Below are 20,036 nucleotides of genomic sequence, written 5' to 3'. Positions count from 1 at the left end.
AAACTTTGGCATGCCTCAATTTCCCCATCCACAAAATGGACCATGATAATGGCATCTTGCTTCCACCTGGGTTTGGTGTCATAATTTGCTGAATTAGTTATACAAACCACTTAAAACACTGCTTATCTCAGAGTAAGTGTGAAATCAGAGAGGCAGGGTAGCTGTCCAAGATAGCATGGAGATAGTGCCAGAACCAGGATCATCTGATCCCAAAGCCCTTGCTTTCTAAATCCTTCTTTGGAGCATAGTCTGAGAACAAGGGTCTCTACCCCCAAATATTTAGTCCAACCTGGTTCTTGTCCTTTATGAAACGTGGGGTTTCCCAGGACTTGCCTCTCCCCTTCCCCCCTTCCCTATTTCTCTCCTTCTTCTCCTCTTCCTGGGCTTTCCCAGTGGCTCAGTGGTAAAGAATCCACCTGCCAATGCAGGAGACATGGGTTCAGTCCCTGGGTCGGGAAGATCCCCTGGAGGAGGAAATGGCAACCCACTCCAGTATTCTTGCCTGGGGAATCCCATGGGCAGAGGAGCCTGGCAGGCTAGTCCATGGGTCGCAAAGAGTCGGAGAGGACTTAGCAACTAAAAAATGTCCTCCTAATACTTGTCCCCTTCCCCGGCCCCTCCCTGTTCTTCCTCCCGACCCCCCCCCACCCCCGCCACTGGCTCCTCATCATGGGTAGAACAGAAAGAGCCTGGGACTTCAGTTTGTGTCACTTCTTGTCCCTCTTTGGGCCTCAATTTCCCCAGCTATACACTGAGGGATGTGAAGTTTACTACTTCATGTCTGCATGGGCTGGACAGATTCTCTGAGCTTGAGTGGACATTGACTAGTGCCAGGGATGCCCCTCCCTGTCATGGAGGGTCCAGCCTTCTAGCTCCACACCCCAGATAGCTTTACGGTAAAAGAGAGGTGCCCCGGGAGCTATGACCCTCTGCCCAGCCCCCCCAGACCAACTGGCTCCATAGCCTGCCGCCGTAGCTCACAGACAGACTGACTTTGCTCTGGCTGCCAGCCCGGAGTCACCTCGATGGGAGTGGGTTCACAGTTAACTCCTGCCCCAGACTGACTGGGCTCCTGCTAGAGTCTCCTGGAGTCTTGGGGATTATTGCCACTGCCCATCCACACCAGCAAGCTCTGAGACCAATTTGGTGGGAGTTGATGGCCAGTCGTGCCTGCACCTCTTGTCATGGGCTCTGACAGAGAGAGAGCCTGGGAAGTCGGAGCTGGGAAGCCCCCTCCTCAGTGATCAACCCAACTCCCTCCTTGAACAGATGGGAGAACGGAGGCCTCACGAGGGGCAGGGATCTTTCAGGGCATGCTGCCGAGTTAAGGACCACCCGAGAGGCCCCGAGTTACCAGGGGTGACAGCCATGAGTTTCCCCTGGGCTCACAGCGGGTGGGTGGGTGATGGGAGGGGGGAGATGAGGAGAGTGCAGAAGGGGAAAGGAGATGGTGGGGCCGGAGGTGGGGAAGCCGGGGCTCTTTGCTGTGTCCTGAACTGCCCACCCCCTGGGCCTGCCTGCTCTTCTCTGTGGCGGCGGAGGTGGGGTCTCCTCTCTGATGCTCTCTGTGGATGACTTGGCCGCCTCTCAGGGCTTCAGTTTCCCCATCTGCCCCTGTGAAGTGGGGCTGGCTCTTTCTTTCCACAGGATTTTGCTGTATTGAGCCCCTACTGTTTGCCAAGTTCCATGCTGCTTGGGGAACACCTTGATGAACAGGGTCCCCCAGGTGCTTGGGCGTTGAGAGGTAAGGGTTAGAGGTCCTTTCTGGCATCAGAGAGCTCCCTCCCAGACCAGGGGAGACTGTATCAGACCCCAGATGGCGGGACCCTCGAGTCCTCCTGGCTTGCCTGCCTGCCGCCGGCACTCTCCAATCCTCTGTCCTTTTGTTTTCTGCCCACTTAGGAGCTAGGGCCCCAGCTCAGACACTAGGACATGTGCCAGCTCCCAGTAGGAAGGCGGCCTCAGCAGATGGGAGGAGAGGAAGCCCTTTGAACCCTGGTCTAGCCTCCCAGGCAGGTCCCCATATGAGGAGCCAGCCCAGTCCCCCCATGACGAGCTGCTCATCCAGAGCCAGGGAGCTGCTCGCTCGCTTCCTTGGCAACATCCTGAGGAATCCAGTTGCTGCACACGCTCCCTTCCTCTCCCCTCCCACCGCCTGCCTGCTGCCTGCGGGGGTTGGAGGCGGAGGCGGAGGCAGAGGAGCCCCATTATAAATCGCAGCAGAGCTCAGGCGGCCAGGGGACAAGAGCTGAGCTTCGACAAGGGACCCTGCCACCTGCCTGGTGGCCCTGGACCCCCACCCGCCCCAGCCATGGGTCTTCCGCCTCTCTCGTGGCTGCTCTGCTTGGCTGTCCTCTGCCATTTGGTTGCGCTGCTAGCCGGTGAGTGGGGTGGACTCAGGCATGAGTGGGCTAAGGGGAGCCCCTAGCCCCACTTCTGCCCCTCAAGCCTGACATCAGGGCCCCCAGAACCTTCCCCGGGTAAGGCTGAAATCCCTGGCAGCCCCTTCTTGACATATATGCCGGGTGGGGGAGGTAGGAGCTGGGTGCGGGGGTGGGGGTGGGGGGATGCGGTGGGCACCTCTCTGGTTGTGTGGTCTGCCCTCCGGCTGGAAAAATTCACTCTCACCGGAGACTGTCCCTGCCTGGCCCAGTAAGCAAGGTGGCGACCACTTGGCAGTGCAGGAAGGTGGTGTGGGCAGCAGATGATGCCAGGTGTGGGGTGCCGGGAGAGTGGGGGTGGTGGGAAGCCTGAGGAGGCTCTCGGTGGGCACTCGGATGGAGCCCTGGCAGACTGTGGGCTCATCTCCCTGTCTGGGGTTAATATGTAACCCTCGATCCTGATTCCCGTAGTCTCGGCTTGGCCCCAGGCCAGGCCACAGTTGGGACTTTCTCCTGCCCGAATTCAAGGCCTCCCTAGAAGGGGCCCAGGACCAGTGGAGGTCATGGTCATTGCAGCTCATGAATTAGGCTCATCACTGTGCCTCTGGTCTAGCCCCCAGTCCCCCTGCCCACGTCTGTCCCCTCCCCCCCGCCACCAGGGTACTGTCTTTCTCCCCCAAAGCACAGTTTAGAAAATGTTTTCACCTTCAGTCACTTGCTTTCTGGAGCCTGGGACCTGGGAGGGCATGATGTATCGATCCCACCCAACATGAGTAAGATGGAGGCCCAAGGAGGGTGAGAAATTGACCTGAAGATACACAGCCAGCAAGTAGGACAGAAGAGGGTAAGAGTGGGGACAGGAGGGAGCGTGGATGCACGTGCCTGCTTCTGTGGATCTCACTGCCTTCAAAAGCTGTTTGAGTCAGTCCTATCCTCTGGGAATACCCAGGCCATCTGGCAGATTGAGGCTCAGAGAGGGCGGGAGGCTGCCTTAGGGCACACAGCCAGTCTGGGAAAATGGGCACCAGTCTTTGGCTTCCAGGACTCCATGGAGCGCACTGTCCCCCGAGTCCCTCTGGGGAAAAGCCACCGGTGGGGCAGAAAACAGGTGAGTGGAGATGGTGCAGGCCAAGCGCTACTGGCCTTCCTGCTTCCTGGGCTTGAACCCCTGAGCCCTGAGGTGCATGGGGACAGTGAGGACTGGAAGATGAGGAGTCAGGTGAAGGTTGCTTGGCCATAGCTGTGACCCTGAGTACGGTATTGCCTTCTTTGGTCCCAGCTGCTGCACCTTTAAATGTAGCTATTGCCTATATGTGCGTGGTGAGGCTGAGGACACTTTGCAAGTGAGAGAAAGAGAAGGATCGCTTCTACTAAGCTGGGTTGGTGGGGGGGGTCTTCTCTGCTAGGATGGAGGAGGGATCCTGGGTGGGGGGCACTCTGGAAGCTCTATCCAGGAGCCTGAGACTTCAAAACCATAGTCAACAAAGGGTGGTGTGGAAGATGTTGAGATTTTGGCCCACCGTAATCTTGGCCACTGGTTTTGCTGGGAGATATTCCCATTATTCCAACCTTTCTGAGACTCCATCTCTCCTGCTTTACAACTGGGCATTTGGCCAGGTTCATCTTGGAAGTTCTTAGCCACGCTGACATGTGTGGCTCAGCGAGACCACCTGGGAGCCCCTACAGGACTTAGGGATTGGATCACAAGCCGGAGAGGCCGGGAGGGAGGGGAAGCTGGGGACTTTGTGGCTACTGCCCTGGCTGGTGCAGGGTGGCTGCGTCAGTTCCCAAATGTGGGTTTGCGGGGCTGTGTCAGGCAGGAGGCTCCTCTGCTTTATATAACAAACCTGCAGATACAAGTCAGAACAGAGAATTTTCCTCCCTGAGCACTGACGCATTCACTCCCACTCAAGCTCTGACAAGAAAGAGGGAAAAAAAAACTAAATTAAGCTGCTGTCGTCTACTCCCCCTGATTAGCAGTAGGGGTGGGTGGGAAAGGCAGAGGAGGATAAATCGAGAGTGTCAGATCCAGGCCTGGGTCGAATCTAAATTAAAAATTCCTCTATTTCCTGTTGGTTGGGATTTTACATGTACAAAGTGGCTTGTGCATTTTGTTGATTCATTTGGTAGATAAGCACCTACTATGTGCCAGGTACAATTCTAGGTGCTGGGGCCACATCAGTGAATAAAACTGCCAGTGATCCCAGCGTTGGGGTTGCTAAATATCAACTGGAAAAGACAGATAATACTCAAAACGAATTAGGAAAGGATTTGGTCTGTTAGAAGGAAAAAAAAATGCTGTGATTAAAAAAAAACAGGGATCAAAGGGTGGTGTGGAAGATGTTGAGATTTTATGTAGGGAGTCGAGAAGGGGACATTGAGGGAGGCAGGGGAGAGAAACATGTGGGTATCTCTAGGGCAGGGGTCCTCAGTGCTGGAGTTGGCCCCCAAGGAGACATTTGGCAATTTCTGGCCGCATTTTTGGTTGTTACGTTTTGGTTGGGAGGTACTCAGGCATCTGGTGCATTGAGGCCAGGGGTGATGCCAAACATCCTACGGTACACAGAACAGCCTCCACACCAAAGAATCACGTGGTCCAAAATGTCACTGGTGTTTGCTGTTGAGAAAACCCTGCTCTAAGGGTCCAGGTATTATTCTTATAACCATCCCATGAGGCATTTATTATCATGTCCATTTTACAGAGAAGGGAGGCTCAGAGAACCTGAGTGACTCGTCTGAGACACACAGCTGAGCAACGGCTCAAGCTCTCTCTCCATCACCCAAAAACCCAGAGACCCAGAATATTTCCATCTTTTCCTGCCTATAACCCTCCGAAAAGTCCTTGAGCTCCAGCCTAACGTACACTTCCTCCAAGAAACCTCTGATCACTTGTAGTTGGAGGTGGTCTCTCCTTCATGTAAACCGTGGCTTCTCTGAGGTCTGTTCTGGAACATGGTGTTTTTTCTTGGCATTTAAGGCAGCCTAGAATAGCGGACTGTCTTAGGGGCTGGGAGGAAAACCGGATTTGCCACTAAGCAGCTGTGTGGCCTTGGGAGAGTCATTAAACCTCTCTGATTCTCAGCTTCCACTTCTTTAAAATGAGGATGAAAGTGATCTTTTTGCAGGAATTAATGACAGCAGATGTGTGTGGGCTGAGCGTAGGGTCCAATACACCATAGGTGGTCTACTAAGAAAAGTTCTGATACTCTGTGGTTCTGTCTTAGCCGTCCATCAGGTTGAGAGACTTCTGAGGCTGAGATGGGCCTTCTTCATCCCTTTACTCCTCACAGGGCTTGGCCAGAGGCAAGTTAGCATTTGTTGGCTGACCGAGTGAACATGGTGATCTGATGGCATTTATTGGGATTGAGGTACTCTCTCCGAGCTCAGCATCAGCACCTCTGGGAGAAGGAGTTCAGAGTTAAGGACAAGAGGGCCTGGGTCTTTGTAGATACTCAAAAGTAACTCAAACAGATGTTGGCTGACTCAGGGATTGGATGGATGGACGAAGGATGTGTGAGTGGGCTGGAGAGAGAGGGAGGGATGGGTGGGTGAAGGGGTGGAGGATGCCTAGGTGGGCAGGTGGTCGGTCAGTGAGTGGGGCACGGGCAGATTGATGGAATGGAGTGAGTAGGGATGGGTGGGAGGCAGACAGGTGGGTGGCTGGGAATGGGGAGCAGATTGACAAGAGGGGGCAGATAAACGGGTGGATGGATAGACGGGTAGGGAAGTGGGTGGAGGGACAAGTAGACTGAGACATTATTTCATTCAATGAATATTTATACCCACCTTATGCTTGATGATGAGAAACACTGTGACACCAAGACATCAAGGCCCCTGTCCTCCCGCATTCACACGACAGTTAATAGATGACTGGCTGGTTGAGACATTATCCCCAGTTACAGAAAAGAAAACTTCAGTTCCTAGAAGGAAAGCCCGCTCAGTTTGTTATACCACCTCCCCAGGCTAAAGCAAGACGAGAACCTGGCCAAAGCACCGTGGCAGAGTGTGGGGACTGTGAGACAGGCTGCCTTTGTGGCTCATTAAGCCCTAGAGGTGGGCATAGTGGATGTAGAGTCAGAAGAGGGCACTGAGCTTCCCTAGTTTGTCCCTTCTGCCCACTGGGCAGCCTCCCCCTGGTTCCAGGTCATCAGGGGCACCATTTTTCTGGGGATTCCCCCCGAAAGTCACCTGCCACTCCAGTCCAGAGGACTGACTCTTGACTCTGCTCAGCAGGACCCGGGGAGGCTGCTGCTGAGTCATTCTGAGGTCCCGCTGCGGGGAAAGTAGGGTGATAAGGCAGCAGGGAAATTTTCACATCCTGGTTCCTCAGAGAGAAAGGGCAGCTGGTGACTCAGGGACCAGCTGCGGGGAGCCCCCTGCCCACCTCGGGGGCTACTAGTGATGCCCCCTGATGGCTTGGCCCTGAACTTGCAAGCCCTGACTCCCCCTACTCCCCACAAGGCAGGGTGAGCTGAAGCAGGGGGCGTGATGAGAGAAGGGGAGGCAGATTTTAGAAGGTGTGCGTGCACGCGTGTATTTGGGAAGGCGGAGCATATTTGGTTTGTGTGTCCATGTGCATTAAGTATTTGTGCAAGAGTGATGTGTGTTTTGGTGGAACCCCGGGGATCACTGGGGACCACCCAAGCTCTGCAGAAATAAAATAAGTTTGTTCTCTTGGCTCCACTGCCCTGGAAGTCCTAACCTCTAGATTTTTCAAAACCCTCTGAGGTCTTGCTTCAGCTGCAAACGACCTTGACTCCGATCAGAAACTCAAGCTCTTCATTTTTTGCCCTGCCCTTCTCGAACTTATACAAAGCAGAGTAAATTTTGCTGGAGATTTTCGGGGAAGGTAGAGATGCAGTGCAAACCACTTTGAATGTTTATATAAAATATCTGGGTTCTCAACTGTCTGTTGAGTCACCGTCGTTCTGTCCTGGGGTTTCTGGCTGACTCCACGTGGGACCCAGCCATCTTAAGGCCCCGCCTATCCCATTCTGCCCCCACCCCATGCACAACCCCATCTCTATCCCTCCTCCCTATTCCTGCTCCCCCAGCTTGTCTTGGGAATCCAAATGGCCCATTTGGTTCCTCTCAGGAGCTGCTTCCCAACTCATCCTGGCTTTTTCTATAGACAGTTTTTAAATTTCTGTATTCACTGTTTGGCTGTGCTGGGTCTTCTTTGCTGCACTATGCCTTCTCTAGCTGAGGTGATCAGGGGCCACTCTCTTGTTGTGGGGCTCAGGCTTCTCATTTCGGTGGCTTCTCTTGTTGCTGAGCACAGGCCAGAGGGCACTCAGACTCAGTAGTTGCGCCCCCCCGGCTGTAGGGCATTGGCTCAATAGTTTTACTGTGCAGGCTTAGTTGCTCCACAATATCTGGGATCTTCCCTGATCAGGGATTGAACCTGTGGCTCCTGCATTGGCAGGTAGATTCTTTACCACTGAGCCACCAGGGAAACCCTCATCCTGGCTCTTAATGGCAGAACAAAGGATTGTCTACTCAGCACACTGCTTAGAAGGTGGTTATTGGTATATATTTAAACTTTTTTATCTGCTACGTCGGCCTGGTGGCATATATGCCTTTATGTGGTTTTTTTTTTTTTTTTTTTTGCTGGGCATATATGTGTCATTACGGTAGTTGCTGGTGGCCAGAATGTATACAGGGAATACACGGGATGTGAATGGACAGAGATCTAGGGGTGTCTCAGAAGCTGTGGAAATGGATCAGGCTGAGATGGAAGGATGGGATCCTGATGCGAGGGGGTGAGAGTTGAGCAGGTGACTTACTAGAGTAAGAGCATGGTGGGGGGAATGGCAGCCTCACAGGTTCAGAAGGGCCGGGAGCCAGGCCTGGCAGGAGAGCCTGATCCGTCACTTGCTGGCTGTGTAACCTCAGATAAATCCTTGTCAGTTTCACACTCCTCTCCCCTTGTGAACCCACTCCAGGGACTGAATTTTAAAATTAAGATGTGCCAGACAATAAGAGCTTTATAAGAATTCATTTTCCTCCATCCTTACAACAACCCTGTGAGGTAGATTCTATTGCTGTCCTTATTTTACAGGGGGGGAAACTGAGGCCTAGAGAGGTTTGGCCGGGGACAGGGGGCTGAGGTCAAGGGTGTGGGGCATTGGTTCTGGCTAGGAGGGTGCGGCTGGGACAAGCTGGCATGGGGCTGGGAAGCCAGATGTCCACGGACAGTCCGGCTGACTGGTGGCCTCTGTGGGGTCAGGACAGCAACACGGTGTGAACAAGTGTAACTTCTCCTGCAACAAAATGATCCAGAAGATTTCCGTGTCTCGTCTAGTCGGCTACCAACGAAATCGGGAGTCCTGCAATGATGGAGCTGTCATGTAGGTACTGCCCTCTTGGCCTCTGCATTCCTTTCAGGCCCCTGGTCTCTGCTAATCCACGTCCACATCCTATCACCCCAAACTGGGCTCCTGGCCAAGGGCTTTCAGCAAGTGTTCCTCTTCCTCCTGACCTGCTGGCCTCCTCACTGACCTTAATATCCATGCCCTGAGCAAACATGATCCGTGGCTTTCCTGAATGTCCTGGAGAAGCCACCCGGAGTGGTAATTCCTACTGGGCTAAAGGGTGTTTTATGCAGCGCTGGAACCTGCTGGGTTTCATGGGAGAGGAAAAGCATGGTGTTCTGAAAGTGCAGGCTCTAGATGCCAGCAGATCCGGTGTGAATGCTGCCTTTACCACTTACAGTCTGGGTGGCCCTAGTGATCTTATCTACCCTCTGGGCTCTGCTTTCCTTATCTGTTAAAATGGGTAGTTTCGAGGAGAATGAAAGGAGATAGTGAAACTAAGGCTCTTGGCAGTGTGCCTGGAAGCTGCTGACAATAGGCGAGGCCAAGGTTATTATCTCCATTGAACAGATAAGGAAACAGAATCCCTCCCAGACTTCAGACTTCCGAGAGGGGTCAAGCCAAGCCAGCTTCCCCTCTGGGTGTTGGGACTCCTGGCCATCTTGGCTGCTTGCTCCGTTGGGGTCCCTCTTGGGTACTGCCCAGTTGCCCAGCCTTGAGGCCTTTCCCCAGGACTGACCTTTGGGTCCTAAAGCAGTCTCAGCCAGACCCTGACTCCTGGCAACAGGAAACAGCCTGTTTGAAGCAGGGGCCCAGCTAAAGAAAATTGTACTTCCTCCCACTGATTACTAAGAGGGCAAGTGCGCTACAGCCTGACCTCTCTGCTCACCTGTCAAACCTCACTTCCCCCACACTACCCTATATGTTTGCTTCTCTTTTGTAGGCGAAGGGGAAGTGGGATGCTCCAGAGAGGGGATGACAGCGCTGGGACAGCACTGCGCCTGTGGGTCCTTCAGGGTCATGCTCGCTTTCTGGACCTCTCTGGCTTCCTAGCCTATTAGAGACAGGCACATTTATATTACCCCTCTAAGCCTCAGTTTTCTAATCTGTAAAATGGGGATGTATGTAGTAGCCATCTTGCAGAAAGGGTATGAAGTTTAACCAGACAAAATTTCCAGCACAGGCCAGGGTGTGGAGCACGGGTCCCAGCCAGCTTTGAGCTGTGGTCTTGGTACTAAGCCACACGCAGGCTTCAAAGGAAGCTCAAGATTTGGATGGAACTCAGGGTCCTGAAGAAAGGAATAGCTACCCACTCCAGTATTTTTTGAGCTTCCCTGATGGCTCAGACGGTACAGAATCTGCCTGAAATCCAGGAGACCTGGGTTTGATTCCTGGGTTGGGAAGATCCCCTGGAGATATGAATGGCAACCCACTCCAGTATTCGTGCCTAGAGAATTCCATGGACAGAGAGGATCCTGGCAGGCTACAGTGCATGGGGTCACAGAGTCAGACATGACTGAGTGACTGACACTTTCACTCACATGTCACTTTCAGGGTCCCATCAGGGCCACCATATAGAGGGTTGTAGCACCCTAGGGTCCCTTGAAGCCTGAGGATACACTCTAGGAGAGGAGAGAGGCCCAGAGGGCAGCCTTCAGCTGAAGGAAAGGAGGAAGAGGAGGTTATGACATTGAGTGTTTTCCACCACCAAGCTTGCCAGTCACACAGCTGGTGGCAGAGAACACTTGGGGTATCTCCCAATCAGAAAACTCACAGCGAAGAGCCCCCGTCTTCACATGACATTATGACTTACATTTTTATTATCTTTCTGGTCAGGAAGATCCCCTGGAGTAGGAAATGGCAACCCACTCCAGTACTCTTGCCTGGAAAATTCCATGAACAGAGGAGCCTGGTGTGTATCAGTCCATGGGGTCGCACAGAGTTGGACATGACTGAGCGACTAAGTTCTCACGCACGCACTCTGAACCAGGTGCTTTACATCCTTTTCATTTTTTACAATAACACAGAAGCGGGTGACCAACTTGTCCTGGTTTGCCGGAATTTTCACAAAAAGACCCCTTCAGTCCCAGATTTTCTGGGATGGTTGGTCACACTGCAGAAGACAGGACTCTCTTTCCAGTTCTCAAGTGAGAACACAGAAGTTCTGTAAGCTGAGCTGCCCTGGTTAAGAAACTCATAGCTCACAGCTAGTAAGTGGTGGGGACTTGATTTTGAGCCAGGTTGGCTCACCTACTGAGATTTTGTGTGATGCTCCTACTCCACATGGCGTCTAAGCATCACTGGCTCCCTTGTCTTCCTTCCTTGTAGCCTGAAGACTGTGAAGGGTAAATCACTCTGTGCTGACCCAAAGGAGAAATGGGTCCAGGATGTCATGAAGCAACTAGACCACAAGGCTGCTGTGACTCAAAAGAGCGGCACATTCGAGAGGCAAATCGGTGAGGGTGAGCCCAGGACCACCCTGGGCGCCGGGGAGATGTACTGGTCTGCTGCCTCAGAGGTGAACTTCACGGGCGAAAGCAGTGGTCTGGGGGCAGAGAGTGCCTTGGGGACTTCGCCAGGAGTGGCTGGTTCCATGGGGACCAGGTCCTCCTCCACTTCAAAAGCTCCAGATGGAGGGACTCAGAAAACTGAGCTTTTCAACAAGGCTGCCGTCACCACCGCCACGTCTTGGCAGAGTTCTGCTGCTGACCAACCTGGGGCAGGCCTCTGGACTGAGGGGAGAGCCTCTGAGGCCGTCTCCACCCAGGCCCCCTCCACCCAGACCTTCTCCACCCAGACCCTCCCCACCGCAGTCCCCCCCACCCAGACCCTCCCCACCACAGTCCCCTCCACCCAGACCCCCTCCACCCAGACCCTCCCCACCCAGACCCTCCTCACCCCAGTCCCCTCCACCCAGGCCCCCTCCACCCAGACCCTCCCCACCCAGGCCCTCCCCACCGAGACCTTCCCCACCTGGTTCCCCTCCACCCCGGCCCCGACTCTTTCCCACACTGTCTTAGAGGACAGCACTGGGCCTGGAAGCCTAACTGTGGGAATCAAGGTACAGGACTCATCAAAGAACTCTCTAGGGTCCAAAGAAACGAGTCGCTCTTCAGCTCACACGGATGCCTTCCTGGGGTTGGCCACCGTGTCCAGTGTCTTCAACATCACTCTATCCTCTGAAGGGAGCCCTAGCATGGATGCACTGGCCTCAGGCAGCTGGGCCCCCAAGACTGAGGAGCTCCCTAAGGCCAAAGAGCCCATTCTCACCACCGCAGGCCCCCGGAGTCTGGGCATCCTCATGACGTCCATCCCCGACTCCCAGGTGGCCACGCGAAGGCAGGCTGTAGGGCTGTTGGCCTTCCTTGGTCTCCTCTTCTGCCTGGGGGTGGCCATGTTTGCCTACCAGAGACTGCAGAGCTGCCCCCGCAAGACAGTGGGGGATGTGGTGGAAGGGATCTGCTACGTACCCCGGAGCTGTGGCAGTAACTCGTACGTCCTGGTGCCAGTGTGAGCTCCCCTCCTGCCTGCGTCCATCCAGTCATTCAACTCAGCGGCCTGGGGTCCCCCATCCTCACACTCACCCTCACCCAAGGGCCTGGCCCAAGCTGGGATGATTGGAGCAAGGAGGCAGGGTCATCTGGGTGGGTCTGCTCCCAGCTCTTGGAGGCCACCCTTGACCAATCATGACCTACTGTGGACAGAGCAGGTGGCCTCCCCAGCTCACTCCAATGTCCCAAGACAAAAAGCACCCCTCTGCTGTTGGCTGGTTAGAGGGTCCCTTACATACCATGCCAGCCCACGTGAACAATTATTTACTGATCGCCCAGCCCCTTTGACCCACTCCACCTGTGTTACCGCAGTCATCCCGTCTCGAAAATGAGCCTCAGGTCAGGCCTCTTCTGCCCACTCCCTCTGACCTCATCGTCTCTTGGTCCTGCTGTGGTCGCCAGCCACCCCGGCCACCTGCGGTGCTAGTTTTCCATGTCCCTGTACAGACCCCACGCCCCAGGCGGGGACCTGTCTTTTCTTGCATGAGGTTAGTGTGGTGTTTCCTGGGACTGCTCCCAGCAAAGGCTCTGCCCTTGGGCAGGCATTTTGGGAACGAGAGATGAAGTAATCTGCTGGCTTTGATTCCACCCTCACCACCCCCCAACCCCCACCCCCCACCCCCAAGCTCCGCATCTATGAAGGAACATTGCCTATGAATGTGAAGGCTGGGAGTTTAGTCCCAGGCCCTTACCAGTCCATCAAGACATTCATCCCCCTGGTGTCTCATCTGTGAAAGGGAAGAGGGATGGTAGATATCTGGCAATAGCCTCTATTCCTGTCAGGCATCACTAGTTGAGCCAGAGACCCCTTTCTGCAGACCCTGGGTGCAACTTCTCAACCTTCAGCAGTAGAGATGCTCTCAACCATCCATGACACAGGCACGTCCATGGATGCTGTGACCAGGAGGTCCTGCCCCCCGCACCCCCACCCCGGCAACTTGTGACAGCCTACCAGGTCACAAGTGACAGGCTATAGGAGGAGCGGAGGCCTGTAGGCTCCAAGAAAGGAGCCAGGGAGCCGCTGCAGGCAGTAGCCACACCCCTTCCTCCTCCACTCCTTCATGAGGGACCCAGGTCCAGCGTTTTCTCTTTCTTTCCCGTGGCCTGGGTTCCTCTTCCACCTTTCACTCCTTGAAAACACTGTCCTCTGCACTCTGAGCTCTTCCTGCCTCCCCTTCGCCCCCACCGCAGGCAGGACCAGGAATTTCCATGATGTTTTCCATGAGATCAGAATCCACCATGGAAACCAGAGGTTCCCATGTTCATTTCTGAAAGGGACTCTGTCCTGTAGGGAGGGACAGGCAGGGGAGGGGAAGTTGTGGGCATGATGTCAGAGGTTCCCTTTTAGGCACTGAAGACTCAGGCAGGCCTGGGTGGGGCTGAAGGCTCTCTGGACTGGGCAGCTCCCCACCATCAGAGCCGGACCTGCAAGTCCCACCCCTCAGGGTCTCTGGTGGCAGCTCCCCACCTCCCTCTGAAGGTATTCTTTGCACCCCACCAGAGGAGCCTCCCAGGGGCTAGGCTCCTCCATGTACAGGTGGCATGCTCCTTTGCAGACAGATGCTGAGAGAGTGCATGCGTGGTTCTGGTCCACAGAGAGAGGGAAGCTGGCTTTGCCTGTCTGTCTGGCCCTCCTCCATGCCTGTGACGGCCTGGCTCGGGTTGGGGGCACTCTCTGACCACTCAGAGAGGAGGACAGCAGATCTGAATGCACTTTTTGGGTTCTTCTTGATGGGGAGCCTTCAAGGGATGGGGCCCCTGTGACAGGGCTCCCACCTGTGACAATGCAGCTGGGGAACAGGTCCCCCTTCCACAGACTTCGTGAGGTCCTCTGGAGAAGGACAGGGAGAAAGACAATTTGGGGAGGGTTTTGGAAGGAGTTGGTTGATCCTTTTGCTTTTCCAACCCTATCGCCAATGTCTGTGCCATTTTGTATTTTACTAATAAAATTGAAAAGTCTTGTGGGTCCAATATAGTTGTTTTTCCTGGGTCAGACACAGCAACCGGGGCCTCTGGGAAGATGGAACAAAGGAGGAGCCAAGACTCTCTGGGGAAGTGGGACTTCTCCAGTGGACCAGTGGATATGACTCTGTGCTTCCACTGCAGAGGACATTGGTTCAATCCCTGGCCCCGGGGTCCTGCATGCTACAGGGCGGTGTGGCCAAAACAAACAAAAGACTCTCTGGGGAAGCACTGGAGACCCCTGGGGTAGAGGGGCAGCAGGAGAAGGGGCCCTGGGAACAGGGGTGAGGACGACTGAGCCTCTGCTGCTGCTGCTAAGTCGCTTCAGTCGTGTCCGACTCTGTGCGACCCCACAGACGGCAGCCCACCAGGGTCCCCCGTCCCTGGGATTCTCCAGGCAAGAACACTGGAGTGGGTTGCCATTTCCTTCTCCAATGCATGAAAGTGAAAAGTGAAAGTGAAGTCGCTCAGTCGTGTCCGACCCTTAGCGACCCCATGGACCGCAGCCTACCAGGCTTTTCTGTCCATGGGATTTTCCAGGCAAGCGTACTGGAGTGGGTTGCCATTGCCTTCTCCGGACTGAGCCTCTAGCCTGGCTCTACTCTGCCCAGGTGTGTGACTTTGGGCATGCATAAAATCAGGTGAGACTTCGCTCTACACCTGAAACTAACACAACACTGTTAATAACTATACTCCACTGTAAGAAGTTTAAAAAATTTTTAAGTTTTAAAAAAAATCAGGTGAGAGATTTCCAGCAGCTTCCATCCCTGGCAGGAATTAGATTCCCTTATGAAGTGCCCCACCCTGCCCTCTCCCACTGCCCAGGCCTACTAAACCACCATTTGAGGGCCTTGGTATCACCATTAGGGATCTAGTGACCCACGGGAGCAAACTGGGCCACATTTTCCTCTTTACTGCCTCAACTCACTGCTGGTCCAGATAAAGATCAAAGCGGGATTACTTCTCAAAGGACTTGGGTACTCAGAGGTGTGACTCAAGTGTGAACCGCCAGTGCCCAAGGTGGCATCATGAGCTGCTCTGTGCAGTTATGGAGACTGGAAACTGTGCAACGTGCCAAAGGCCAAGTCCAGCTTATTGTACAGTATTGCATCAGTCCTGAATATTCACTGGAAGGACTGATGCTGAACTTGAAGCTCTAATACTTTAGTCTCCTGATGTGAAGAACTGACTCATCTGAAAAGACCCTGATGCTGGGAAAGATTGAAGGCAGGGTGAGAAGGAGAACAAGATGGTTGGATGGCATCCCCAACTCAGTGGACATGAGTTTGGGCAAACTCCAGGAGATAGTGAAGGACAGGGAAGCCTGGAGTGCTGCAGTCCATGGGATCGCAAAGATTTGGACATGACTGAGCGAATGAACAAATAATTGCATGGATTCTTAGATACACTTTTTTTCATGTTGTAATACCTCTGGACTCGAGATGTGTCTTATAGTCAATGCTACTGCTGCTGCTGCTAAGTCGCTTCAGTCGTGTCCAACTCTGTGCGACCCCATAGATGGCAGCCCACCAGGCTCCACGGTCCCTGGGATTCTCCAGGCAAGAACACTGGAGTGGGTTGCCATTTCTTCTCCAATTCATGAAAATGAAAAGTGAAAGTGAAGTCGTTCAGTCATGTCTGATTCTTCGCGACCCCATGGACTGCAGCCTACCAGGCTCCTCTGTCCATGGGATTCTCCAGGCAAGAGTACTGGAGTGCGTTGCCATTGCCTTCTCCGACTTACAGTCAATGACTTGTCACAATTTAATTAACAGGTCTTTTGTTCTCTACTAGTAGCTTATTAAATATCAGAATGTCTTGCATTAGAGGCATTTTAGGTTTGATATCTACATGATATTTTTTTTAATTAGAGGCAACACTTAAGAAACAGGAAATTACGCACACCAGCCTGCTTTCCTAGGCTCTCTTAAGTGATTCGGAAGGTCTAAGCCCCACTGTGCACTCTCACCCCCAAGGTGACGGTGGGTGGGGCCTGAGCCGTGGCTGCCCCTGGAGATGGAGCAGGCCAGGGTGACAATCCTGAGTTCTCTGCCAGCCCTTCCACTTATTGGTGCTCCGGATTCCAGTGGCCATGTCAATTGCCATTTATCATCACCCTTCTCTAGTTTTTCTCATAGAGAGGATATTTTTCTCTGAGCCCAAGTCTTCATCAAAAGCGGGACCAGGAAAGACAGCATATGATGGGCCCTTAATTTTTCTTACATGCAGCTTCCCTCATTTCACCACCTGCCGAGCCCCATAGACATTTGGGTTTGAAGTTCCTGCAAGAATCTGAGATTGCTGCCTCGCCACTCAGCTTGTAGGATCTTACTTCCCAGGCCCAGGATAGGGCCCATGCCCCCTGCAGTGGGAGCCCAGAGTCCTAACTATTGGACCACCAGGGAAGTCCCTGCAAATTCTAGTACTGCCCTTAGCAGCACACAATAGCTTTCCTGTTCCACCCCAACTCCAGTCCCTCCTGCTTTTGCCCATTCCCAACCCCAGGAAGGAGCTGGAGGCAAAGTCATATCTCCTCAACACCTGAACACCACCCTTTCAGCAATAGGCAACACCAGCAGTGGCTTTGAAATAAAAATATTTGTCCCTGATCTTTCATCACATTCTCAGATAAGGTTAAGCTCTTCATGTTCCAGAGGAGAATGGACAGAAAAAACAAATTTTTATTCTCCTTCAGTCCAGATCAACTCCCTAGGGATTTTGGGTTTAATTTTTCTCTTTCACTTGTGGAGCTCAACTTTAGCTGAAGTGATTCCCCACAGTTAGTGCAGAGCTTGATGGAGACTTGAAAGTGGAAATGAAAGTCAGTCAGTCGTGTCCGACTCTTTGTGACCCCATGGACTATATAGTCCATGGAATTTCCGAGGCCAGAATACTGGAGTTGGTGGCTGTTTGCTTCTCCAGGGGATCTTCCCAACCCAGGGATCGAACCCAGGTCTCCCACATTGCAGGCAGATTCTTTACCATCTGAGCCACCTGAGGCCTCTGAAAACTTTGATAGAGTGATCAGGGTTCTGAGACATAATATACTATTACTAATAATATAATATTATTATTTATATTATTATCACTGTTGCTGTTCAGTCGATGTGACCCCATGGACTGCAGCATGCCAGGCTCCTCTGTCCTCCACTATCTCCTGGAGTTTGCTCAAATTCATGTCCACTGAGTCTGTGATGCTATCTAACCATCTCATCCTCTGTCACTCCCTTCTCCTCCTGCTCTCAATCTTTCCCAGCATCAGGGTCTTTTCCAATGAGTTGGCTCTTCACATCAGGTGGCCAAAGTACTAGGGCTTCAGCATCAGTCCTTCCAATGAATATTATTATGTTATAATATTATTATAACATAATAATATTAATATTATTATTGTTATTAAAATAGCTATTGTTTATTTAATGTTTACCACATGTCAGGCAATATACTAAATTCTTTATGTACAAGGGCTTCCACTTGCAGATGATGAGAGTCAGGTTTGCAAAGTCCATGGGACTTGCCTAAGGTCAAACAGACTGTAAGCAACAGAACTGGAACCTGAAGTCTTTCTCCAGGACTTGAATCTTAACCACTGTTTCTGAATTTGTGAGCCACAGATTGTCAAAAGTAGAGAATCCCGAGCCCCACTTCAGTCCTGCTGAATTCAGGGGTGGGAGAGCTGAGAGTCTGCACTTTCAAGCAGCTGCCTCTTTCCTCCCTCCTTCCCTTCCTCTCTTTCACTCCCCGCCTTGCTCTCCCTTCCAGACTAGGGGATTTGGCACCGAGCCAGAGTTTTAGAGCCCTCCGCAGGCCGGCCTACCTCCACCCCACCTAGGCTTGCAGGGTCCTGTGGGCGACAGCTACCTGCAGCCCTCTCACCCTCTGCCCTTTGCTGTTACTCCCCTTTGCGTCTCCTGTGTCCTCTGTACATTCCCCAAAAGGGTGAGGCCAGGCAGAAAAACACCAATGAATGGCTGGGAATTTCCAGTGTGAGGCTGAATAGAAAGCGCCTGGGAGCCATGAAGTGTGTGTGTGTGTGTGTGTACACCTGCCCTGCTGCTCCTGTGTACTGGGATTAAAGAAGAAATCTAGTGCCAGGCTGCCTTTCCCCAGAGGACCACAAACTTCAGCTGCCAGACCCAGGCAGGATCTCATCAACCTCACCAAATTGGCTAGAGGTGCTGGTATCGCTGAACCTAGGAGGATTCCAGAGCAGGGCACCTGTGGGAAGAGATGCCTCTCTCTTACCTTCAAGGGATCTTTTGTCCCCAGGGAACAGAATAGAATTATTTCTAATGAGCATCTTGCTATTTAGCAATACAGAAGTGGGATATAACATGGTGATCTTTGGCTGTGTGACTTTAGGAAAGTTGCTTAATCTTTCCAGACTTTTGGTTCTACTTTGGTAAAATAAAATTCATGATCAACGAGTTTTAAATGTCCCTTTTCTACTCAGTTTTGTTATTGGTTACCCAAATAAGACTATGGAATTATAGGATATATAAATATATATATATCAGTCTTCTTGGTTTTCAGTAAAGGGAGATAAAGACATGATATAGTGTCAGCAAGTAGATAAAAATAATTTGTGACTTGCATAATTTTTTCCCTAAGCTAATGGATGCTGTTCAAGTTGGTGGAACTTTTTTCCTTCTAAATTGCTTTTGAACTTGGCAAGGTCAAAACACTGGCATCCTAACTAATTAGAACCAGACTAGCAAGATGTCTGAATCTGAGACTTGGACAGAAAGGAAAGTTAGTTTCAACATCAATTTCTCCGAGCATTTCTGGCTAGTTGCCCCTAAGTACTCAAGAGGGCCACTCTTCTTGCTCCCTTGGGGTTGGTGAGGTGCCAAATAATCAATTCTGAGCTGGCAGTGGGAGTAAAGTTTGTCAAACCAGATTCAAACATTTAATTATTGGTGAGAAACCCTTGAGAACTTTTAGTTCCTGGAGCCCAGAACTTGGCGATATTCCAGAGGATGACTGACTGGTCCATTACCCTGGGTCCCAGAGTGAGGGTGACTCAGAACCTCCAGCCACAGAAAGAGCCCCAGCAGCTCCATGTGGAAGAAACAAAGCTTTGCAGTTTTAAACTACTGAGAGTTTGAGGCTATTGTCATTGCAGCGTAACCTAGCCTATGCTGATTGGTGCAACAGTCAGGAAGAAGAAATATATTACTTTGACTAAGCAGGAATGACTTGTCAGTTACCTGCATGATACTGTTGAAAACTTGAACCATTCCTTTAACTGGGGTAAACAGGCTTTCCAAGATCAAACTTACCCCTCTATCCTTGCTCTGTTTGCACACAAGATGAAGGCCACCCTTAGCCTGCCAGCTATTAATGGATTTAATCTGGAATTCTTACTGAGTGGAGGTGGAAAGAACGGTTTCGTAGTTCCTCTGAAATACACTGATGCTGCAGAGTTCTAACGACTCAGACATGCTGGTGATCCCTGTAGCAGAAAAGGAAGTAAATGTGGAGAAGAATATTAAAATGATTGAGCACCAGCTGTTTGCCAGATTATCTAGACTAGCCAGTCTTTAACATAGCTCCTAAACCGAGAAGTCCAACCAGGGTAACCTTGGCCTCTTGGCTCAGAAATCTGGCACAGGTCTAGGGACTGACAAGTTCGTTTCGGTGTTTTTGTTTTCCTAGAGCATTTTAACCATCCTGCTGGCTCCAGTTCATTTCCCTTGATGTTGATTCCCCCATCCTCATTATAACCTTCACATGACCTGGCTGATTTCTGTAAGATCCGTGGGAGCAGGCATTTGTGTGTCTTGGTCTGTGCTCCAGTAACCACCACCCACCGCAGGTCCTGGAAGGCG

General features: G+C 52.2%; 1 protein-coding gene across 2 annotated transcripts; it reads left to right on the top strand.

The window, feature by feature from the left end:
- Positions 1–2,196: 2,196 nt before the first annotated feature.
- CX3CL1 (C-X3-C motif chemokine ligand 1) lies at positions 2,197–14,217 on the top strand. Of its 2 annotated transcripts, XM_055412692.2 has the most exons (3): positions 2,224–2,381; positions 8,611–8,731; positions 11,024–14,217. In XM_055412692.2, exons 1-3 carry the CDS (start codon positions 2,312–2,314, stop codon positions 12,207–12,209), a joined length of 1,377 nt encoding a protein of 458 aa, XP_055268667.2. In that variant the 5' UTR covers positions 2,224–2,311; the 3' UTR covers positions 12,210–14,217. The 2 variants fall into 2 exon arrangements, with proteins under 2 accessions (XP_055268668.2, XP_055268667.2); XM_055412693.2 differs by lacking the exon at positions 8,611–8,731 and having other exon boundaries at positions 2,197–2,381.
- Positions 14,218–20,036: the final 5,819 nt, after the last annotated feature.

This window comes from Moschus berezovskii, chromosome 22, assembly GCF_049115385.1.
Source record: "Moschus berezovskii isolate FMDL1 chromosome 22, NW_MosBer_1.0, whole genome shotgun sequence".
NCBI lineage: Eukaryota > Metazoa > Chordata > Mammalia > Artiodactyla > Moschidae > Moschus > Moschus berezovskii.
This window is presented reverse-complemented; position numbering and strand designations above follow the sequence as displayed.

Coding starts and splice junctions, on each gene's coding strand:
- CX3CL1 (XM_055412692.2), top strand. CDS start 2,312: ATGGGTCTTCCGCCTCTCTCGTGGCTGCTCTGCTTGGCTGTCCTCTGC. Junction 2,382..8,610: donor TTTGGTTGCGCTGCTAGCCG/GTGAGTGGGGTG, acceptor CTGTGGGGTCAG/GACAGCAACACGGTGTGAAC. Junction 8,732..11,023: donor TGCAATGATGGAGCTGTCAT/GTAGGTACTGCC, acceptor CCTTCCTTGTAG/CCTGAAGACTGTGAAGGGTA.